General features: G+C 37.4%; 1 protein-coding gene across 1 annotated transcript; it reads left to right on the top strand.

Moving 5' to 3' along the window:
• The first annotated feature begins 1,478 nt into the window (after positions 1-1,478).
• LOC109244093 (probable protein phosphatase methylesterase 1) lies at positions 1,479-9,316 on the top strand. The gene is made up of 5 exons (XM_019411127.1): positions 1,479-2,317; positions 7,006-7,090; positions 7,278-7,348; positions 9,078-9,192; positions 9,248-9,316. The coding sequence occupies exons 1-5, from the start codon at positions 2,217-2,219 to the stop codon at positions 9,314-9,316; spliced, it is 441 nt and encodes a 146-aa protein (XP_019266672.1). The 5' UTR covers positions 1,479-2,216.
• The last annotated feature ends 201 nt before the right edge of the window (positions 9,317-9,517 follow it).

Genomic DNA, 9,517 nt, shown 5'->3' with positions numbered 1-9,517 from the left:
AATAACAGAAAGCCGAGATATCCGTGACTGGCCGAAGATCATGGCGAAAATCTCAGAACGGATCAAATCAAGGACGGTTAATTAGCTAATCATGGGATTTCCTTCTGTAATTAAAGTTATACCATAATTAGAATTCCTCTACTATATAAATAGGAGTTCCAATCATTTGTAAGGCACTTGGAATATCGCAGATTAAAGCAATATAACGCTCTTTTTAGCTTATACTTTCTTGTTCATCAGCTTTCCTTATTTTTACTTGTTCCAGTCTCAATCAGCTCGAAGGCATTCTAACTCGAAGGGCTGAATTACGCTTCAACACTAGTTTGCTTTATCTTATTGTTAATTTTTATTACTAATCTTCATATTTATCAATTGGTATTAGGTGAAATTACGTGTCCTTAAAACCACGTTATAAGTTTAATTGTTATCCAATTTTAAGGGTAAACAAGCATATTATTTTATTTAATATTTTTGTCTACTACTTTTTCTTAATATAATAGAATCTCCAAATTTATTGGAGGTTTGTCCTAAAATTTGACACTTGTTGCATATTTGCTATTACACTTGCCATCATCACATTGATTTGGTTCTCTTATTCTATATAGATAGATATTATCCAATATTTAGTATTATTACATTGTTAATAGAAATTTTTATTAGCATTGTACTTTGCTTAATATTTTTGTCTCATACTCTTTTTTTAATGTAATAGAATCTCCAAATTTATTGGAGACTTGTTCTAAAATTTGGCACTTATTACATTTTTGTTGTTACACTTTGGCTTCATCACATTGATTTGCTTGTTCTATATCAGTGTTTTAAAAGGCGAAGACGCAAGGCGAGGCGTAAGCTCCTTTAAATGGCGTGTATGCCCCATGGATCTCTATTCTTTTTAATATTTTTTAAATTTTTGAAATACATAAGCATACAACAATTTGAAAGTACAACAACAACAGCCCAGTGTGGTCCCACAAGTGAGGTCTGAGGAGGGTAGGATGTACGCAGCCTTACCCCTACCCTGGGAGGGCAGATAGACTGTTTCCGATAGACCCTCGGCTAAAGAAGGTAGAAACCCTGGTAGCAAGTAATAGCAAACAATAAAATTCAAAGTACATTATTTTTATAAAATTCAAAGTTAAAATTGAACTTTTGTTTGATATTTCTTTATACGTAGACAAGTTTATGCTTAAATTAATTTCTAATTGTTTACAACTTTTTTCACTAATCTTTTAATTTCTTATCAAAATTTTCTAAGAGACGAAATACTTCAGCCAAGATTTCAATAGACCAGGTCAAAGAAACTAAAAAGGAAAACTGAAAAACTTACACTGAGAAAATTGTTAAAAAAAGATGAAACAAATTAAGTAAAAAAAACTATAAAGATAAAAATCATTCATATTACACGTGTTACGTTGAGATGTGCACCATCTCATATTTAGCCTTTAGGACATTGTATGATTGACCGAGTCTTTCATAGACATTTGCAGTGAGCCACCAAAAGTCCAAACATAAGAAAGAAAAAGGGAAATAGTGGGTTTGGATATTGTGAGAATCCTTTCACCTGTTCAAACACATACTCGGAGCTACTAATTTTTAAAACCTGAATCAGTTTGAAATAGCATATGAGAACCGATTGCTACTCACTTCCATGCTCACCCGCTCTCTTTGCTATTTGAAAATGAAATGGCACAAAATAAGAACATAAATTCTACTTTTTTATTTGGAATAACATCAGGTCTTTCTCTTTCTTTCCTACTCCTGTTTTTATGTTTATGTTTGTGGCGAGCAAAAACTCTTAATTCTACTTTGATTCTTCTTCTTCTTGCGAAATTTGAACTAATTTGGTCGACAACTTTTGGGCGTGCGTCTCTTCAGTGAGGCCCAAGGCGCGCCTGAGTTGGAGCTTGCGCCCTACAGAACTCCGCCCCCCATATCCGCCCAAGGGCGATTTACCATCGCCTCGCCTCAATACGCGCTCCGAAACGCGCCCTGTTAACGCCTTTGAAAACACTGTTCTACATTGATACATTTTCGGCCGACAATAAATCAGTACAATTTGTGGACTGGGCTTACTAGTGGCCCAAAGGCGAAGAAGCAAAATTTACCCGACACAGATCAGCATCAAATCACAGGAAGACTAAACCTCAAATATTCACAGTCCTGAAATAGCAGAGTTCCTACAAACGTTCACACATTCTCTCGAGTGATCATCAAATATGGATTCATCAAACCTTACATCACTTCCAGAAGAAGGCTCAGAAGAAACCCATAATCTCCATTCTGCCTTTTCTTCTATCCCTGCTCGCCTTCCCATTCAGTAAGCTCATCATCCTTGTCCATTTTTCCAAAAAACAAAAAAAAAAATTAAACTTTTTGGTGTTTGTTTTTTTTTCCTATGTTTGTGTAGTATGAAATTTTGGAATAAAATTATTTGAAATGTGTGATTGGCATTTTAGAGGTACTGATAATGCTCTGTACATTCATGGAGTTTTTATTATTAGTCTTTCTTTAGTACAGAAGCTGTGATGATGATCTCTTTTTGCTACCTTTGGTTCTGTAAATGTGGATTAGTTTTTACTGGGGAGAAAGACTTATCAAGGGAGAGTATATATTTGGAAATAAGGGATCTTGGTAAACCAATGAGATCATTTTAATTGTTGGAACATCCGGTCAATTGTTATTGATGTACCTAGTTGGGATTGCTATAACTGGACAAGCAACTGAATAATGCCATACACTAATGGGTTTAAGGCCTCTTTGTTAGGGAGACTTTAGCTTTAGTGGGGATATTAGGATAAACATGTCAAATAGGTTTGAGGTGTGAGAATTAGATTGTCAGTCCTAAATATCATTGTTAAATAGATGTAGATCTTTTGGTACTGTCTACCATAACTATCTGAAGAATTTCTTCTGTTGGATGGAAAGCTGGTGTAAAAATTGTCAAATTCCAAATAAATTCGATAAAGAATCCTGTCAGATGGAATGACGAGCAGAAGCAAGAACGAGAAGTGCTAATTTGAGGACCTTAAGCTGAAAAAAGTACTTGGTGTTTCATTATGCACCTTGTAGAAGGAGTTTCAACTTTTACTCCCTTTCACCCATAATTTTAGTTCTTCTAAATGTCAAAGTTTTAAGAAAATATGATCTGATGTTGTTTGACAATTGAAAAGCCTATAAAAGCTTACAGTGGCTCCACACATATTTAGTTATTTATATCGAAGGCAATATTGGGAAGTAGAAAAATTGCTGGAGATGTAGATATCATGTATTTGGTGAATTGTGTGAACAGTTGCAGTGGGAAGGAGGTGTTAACTGCATTTTGATTAGGGATTTGGCCTTTAGTATGGGAAATTTGATACTCCTCCATCCCAATTTATGTGTTGGTGTACGATGGGGCACAAAGTTTAAGAAAGAAAAAAAGAAAAACATTTGAAACTTGTGGTTTAAAACAAGCCAAAGAAATTTCTATGGCTATAAATCATCTCATGAAAATGGAAAGTTTAGAGTTAAATTGTTACTAAACATAGAAATGTGTCATTCTTTTTGGAAGTGACTAAAAGAAAAGAATGTCACTTAAATTGGAACAGAGGGAGTAGTATTTTACTATTTTTCACCACAGAAGTGTCCCCTTCATTTTTGAGAGGCGGACGAAACAGGTGGAGCTACAATTTATCCCTTTTATAAGGCTCGCTTCCTTGTTGTTGGAAGGTGGGTGACCGACTATTTGCATCTTATGTGAGGACAGTAGGGTGGAATGATGGAGCTCAAGTGCCTTTTTGACAGCACAGTGACTCTTATGATAGTAACATATATGCTATAGCAGAGTTGAGTTCTATACTTAACTAATGTGAAGCAACACATTTTTAATGACAATGCTCAGCCAAGTCAACCCATAGACCAATGCCAAAAAGGAGGAGATAGGAAAGGGATTATTAAGAATAGTCACTCCACTCCATTCTCCATAGATAGCGCAAGTTCAATTTGCATTAAGAAAACTACTAATTTTCTTTTTTGTAACGGAAGGGAACTGCTAAGTTGTTCTAGTGTTAAGAACTTCTTGATGCTCCACCATCTATATGTCACTGCACCACATTCCCCAAAAAAATTGTCAAACAACTGAACAAGTTAATGAGGTACTTCTTATGCAAAAGCAACTAAAATAAGATGTCCTGTAGTATAAAATGGTCCAGAATAATAACACCTAAGAGGTTTTTCGGCTTGGGAGTAAAAGATCTGAAATTACCTGAGTCTACCCTTAAAATGGCTATAGAGGTTTGACGATGAGCAACTAGACTTATGGAAAGAGATCAAAATGTGATAAAATATGGAATCTATGGTTTTTGGAATACCGGAACCTGCTCTGGCAGTGGGGTGGGTCTATGGAAGCATCTAAGCAGTCTTTTGAGGAGATTTTCAACAAAAGTTCAACTGCAAATAGGTGATGGAGGGAAGATAAGAATGTGGCAAGATGGTTGATTTAATCAGCAACCTTTGAAGCTCACCTCCCTTACATATGTACCCACTAGTGGTGAATCAGGAGGAAGCGGTTGCAGACTGCAAAAAATGATTGACTGGGAGGTTGATAGAGTGGCTGAACTACTTACTACTTAGTATGATCGGAGAAGTGAAGGAAGTATCGAAGATCCCTGGTAATATAAAATGTAAAGCAAGTAGAGATGGGAAAATTTACAGTGAGTCATGCAATAAAAGTATAAGTAGAGAGGATAACATAAAATATAGAACGGACATAGAAGATAAAATGCATAACTAAGGCACCCACTAGAGCAGCATGTTTGAATGAATTGCCCTCCAGGAAGCTTTCATCACACAAATTTCGCTGAAAAGAGATTAGAATTTGTTCAGCAAGTGTGCGATATCAAAGGCTCATTTAAGACGCGCTTAAGCCCTGAAACTCAAAAAAGCTCAAGGAGGGCGCTTCGCCTTGCTTAAGCTGTGCTTCAGTGTAGGCAAGGCACTAAGGTGTACGCCTTATAGGCCACATGTCCTATGTTGAATCAAGCATTAATACAATGACCCAGTAAAATCCCACAAGTGGGGTCTGGGGAGGGTAGTGTGTACGCAGACTTTACCTCTACCTCGAGGGGGTAGAGAGGATGTTTCTGATGATCCGTTGAGCGAGAGCCCTTCCACACGGGACTCCCGGATCATTATGGCCGACAGACCCTCGGCTCAAGAAGACGAAAAGAGACAATATATCAATACCATCAATAAAAATCATAGAAATAATAACAACATTACAAGAAGCAGTAAATAGATGGAAAGCAAAAATAATAACCAGTAAATAAGGCCCGGCACTATGAAAATGGAAGAGTGGTGTGAACATAACATTGACCACTAGCAGTCTGAGACAAAATCCTATCAGCCTAGCCTCACACTGATACGAGTTAGAAATATGCTCAACTACCTCCTAACGTACAACCTTAATGTTCAACCTCCACAGCTTCTTATCGAGGCCATGTCCTCGGAGATCTGAAGCCTCGCTATATCCCGCCTGATCACCTCTCTCCAATACTTCTTAGGCCGCCCTTTACCTCTCCTCGTACCCACCAACGCCAACCGCTCGCACCTCCTTACCGAGGCATCTGGGCTTCTCCTCTGTACGTGCCCGAACAATTTGAGCCTCCCTTCCCGCATTTTGTCATTCATGGGAGCCACGCCCACCTTCTCTCGAATATCTTCATGCCTAATCTTATCCATCCTAGTGTGCCCGCACATCCACCTCAACATCCTCATTTCTGCTACTTTCATCTTCTGATATGTGAGTTCTTAACTGGCTAGCATTCAGCCCATACAATATGGCCGGTCTAACCACCACTCTATAAAACTTACCTTTGAGTAGCGGTGGCACTTTCTTGTCACACAGGACTCCAGATGCTAACCTCCATTTCATCCACCCCACCACGGTGTGTAACATACTCGTCGATCTCCCCATACCTCTGGATAACCGACCCAAGGTACTTGAAACTGGCTCTGTTGGGAATGACTTGCGATCCAAGCCTCACGTCCATGGCCGCATCCCTCGGCTCGGCACTGAACTTGCACTCAAGATATTTCGTTTTCGTCCTGCTCAACTTGAAGCCCTTAGACTCAAGGGTCTGTCTCCAAACCTCCAGCCTCTCGTTAACACCACTCCGCATCTCGTCAATCAGAACTATGTCATCAGCGAACAACATACACCATGGCACCTTCCCTTGAATATGGTGTGTCAATGCGTTCGTCACCAGGGCAAATAAGAATGGGTTGAGCGCAGATCCTTGGTGTAACCCCATAGTCAGATAAAATAAAAATATAAACAATAAAGCATTGATAAACAATAAAAATATAATCAGCAAAGAGATTTAATAATTGTTAAGGAAAACACTATGAATGAATTTGTTACTTTTTTCTTGTATCACGAATATATTTTTATTTTTCATTATTGCACCTTTTTTTACTAAAGCCCACACTTTAACTGCGCTTAAAGCCCCAAGAGATCTAGAGCGCGTTTTAAAGCTTTTTGCCTTTTACAACACTTATATGAGGGACCTAGAATCACCAAGGTACTTACTGCTGAACTGCAGGTGTTTTGAAGAGGAGATTCTAGCTAATTTTTGCTCTAGATGTTTACAAATTGTTAAATTCCTGGTGTAATGTAATCTGACTATTGGAAACAATGATAATTCTTTTCTGGAACTTTCCTATTCCCTACAATGTTAGGAGCAGACTCAATACTTTTTTCTGTTAATATATATGCACTTCTCAAGTGCAGTTTAGTGAAATTTATATTGTACTAAATAAAATTAAAAACTTCTACTTGATGCCAGCATATTAGTAATCGGGGAGCTCTTTTAGGAGCTTTAGGTTAGACAAAGGTGTCTTTGTTTGCAATTAAACATCAGAATTGTAGAAGTGTAGAGTTTTTTTTTTTTTTTTTGGTCCACGAAATTTGTTGTTTTTTATTAATCACATATTTTGACTGAAAAATTGTCTTAATTATTGTTGTAGGACATCTTCACAGAAATATGCACCTTTAGATTGGTCAGATTATTTCGATCGAGAAGATGATATTCAGATCCCAGACTCAGATGATGTTGGTTCTAACTTCTGTTGAATTTTCTTAGTATTTGAAAACTCAGTTTGTTTCTTGACAATAATATTTCTGTCTGCCTGAGAGTTTATCATAGTATTACTTTGTTTTTTGTCCTTACTACTTTTTTTATGCTCTTCTTTTCGTAGTCAAGTAGCAAGATCATCTTTTATTTGCTTTGTCATTTCAGGTATTTCATGTTTATATGGCAGGGACTGAAGGGCCTGTTGTTTTTTGCCTGCATGGTGGTGGTTATTGCGGGTAGGTGTACTCTTTTTACTTAGCTTTTCTTATGGTTCTGTTTCAGCAGTTGTATTTACAAAGTGTAGAGCCACATTTCACTTTAGGATTTGTTCTAGATGAGTTTTAGATCACAACAAAGACATTTAATTTCTGCTTTCCCTTTCGTCTTTACTAACAAAAATGACGTGGGAACAAACTTCCATTTGAACCATACTTTTTCACCTTTCCTGCTAAAAGTTTAATAAGTTAGGAAATGAACATTTCAACTTTCTTTTAAGAAATCATGACCATAAAAGAATTTGAATCATGACATCCAAATAAGGGAGTGTTCTCCACTCTGCATGTTTGTTCTTACATCTCTTGTATCTATGGCACAATCTTTTTGTGCTAACGGAATAATAATACAACAAAATCCACAAAAAATAAGGAGCTTTGCTGGACTTAGAAGCAGGTGACTTGGAGGGAAAAGGGGAGGATCAGTTTTTATGGCCTAACCTAATAACCTGAGAAAGAAGATCCAGAAAAAGATGTATAGAAAAAGATGTATAGCAGCTCCTTTATTTAAAATGATAATAGTTTAGTTTGAAATTGATGCATACTGTGCCTAACCTGCTTCTGCCAAACTTTTTAGCATCATCCACATGTTCTAGATAAAAAGCCTAGGAAAATCAGACATGCATCTGTAAGCTTCATTACTACCTGAGGCCATGTAGCATAGACCAAGTGCAGAAGATTCCAGAAAGATTAAGAAAAAGAGGAATTAGGAAGAGCCAAATAGGAAAGCGTGCACTTCTTTGTTCTCACATTTGGTAGAAAATAGTATTTGGTTGCCGAATGGTATGGTTAAGGAGTGGAGAATGGTATGCTGATACAGTTTGAAGGGGGAACCTTGTCCCTAGTATAACTGCTGCAAATTAATGGATTAAAAGGCAAAATTCACTGCTTAGACCAAAACAATTAATGAAAGAAGAAATAATTTTCTTATTGCTCCTAACATCATTACTTGCTAGTATGGAACAATCTCTTCTTTCTCCAATTCTAAATAGATCAAAGAAGACATAGTGAGATAGTCCTCCAAGCTGTGTTCCTATCTCTGCAAATGTCTGTATCATTGATCTAGCTAAGACTCAATCCATTGTCCTTGAGAGAACCCAAGTGACGTTGAATAAGGAGAAACCCAACGTCCACAGCTCCGATTGTGGTTGAACCAAAAATTTATATTTTATATGCTCTTGACATCATCTGGTATGCTTTAAATGAAGTTTATGTAATTTATTCCAAAAAAGGCACAAGAAACTTTTGGGAGATATGGAAGCTTTCATCTTACGAAGAGAAACTTAATGAAGAAAAGGAGCTAGTAAAAATCTACATGGTGTCTTTGAGAATATAGTTGAATATCAACCACTTTATGGGTTTCACTTAAATGTCAGTTATGCTGCTTTGCCAACACTCTTCTGTTCAAGAATCAACTTCACTGACTCCCTTTTTAGGAGAATAGATGTCAGTAAACAGTCTTAGGACATTCTTTGTGCCCATGTTCTTATTCATTGTGGTCAGTTCTCTGGTGAATTCCTTAGTTAATTCCTAGATGCTTGGAAAATTTGTATTCTGTTGGAAGGTACAGAGCCTGTTGGTGAATGGTTTTGCTTGCTCTCTCGTCTATCTGTATCTTGTAGCTAAGCATCAGTTTTGAAATGGCAATTAACGAGAAACATTATGTTAAATCTGTGCGGTTTTATTTTCTCAGGCTCTCATTTGCATTGGCAGCAAGCAAACTTAAGGAGAAAGCTAGGATAGTAGCCATGGATCTCAGGGGACATGGAAAGTCAGCTACACAAAATGACGTTGATTTGTCCATTGAGGTACTTTCGAAAGATGTATCTTACTACTATGAGCTTCAGTATTTGATGCTTTTAGAGTAAACTCTTTTTTCCCCATTTCCATGTTTATGGTGGTGTTGTTGGTTTGCAGCGCTATGCGGNTTGAGCAGAAAGGCGGTGAGTATGGGCAGTTTGGCGTATATTCCTGTTGGGGAGAGACCTCTTGCAGTTGATGTCCAGGCCTTGGCCAATCGGTTCGTGAGGTTGGATATTTCGGAGCCCAAGCGGGTCTTAGCTAGTGTGATTTCTCGGGTTTCCTTGTTTGATAACATAAGAGAGCGCCAGTATGATGATCCTCACTTGCTTG

Source organism: Nicotiana attenuata, unplaced genomic scaffold (assembly GCF_001879085.1).
Source record: "Nicotiana attenuata strain UT unplaced genomic scaffold, NIATTr2, whole genome shotgun sequence".
In the NCBI taxonomy this organism is placed as follows: Eukaryota; Viridiplantae; Streptophyta; class Magnoliopsida; order Solanales; family Solanaceae; genus Nicotiana; species Nicotiana attenuata.
This window is presented reverse-complemented; position numbering and strand designations above follow the sequence as displayed.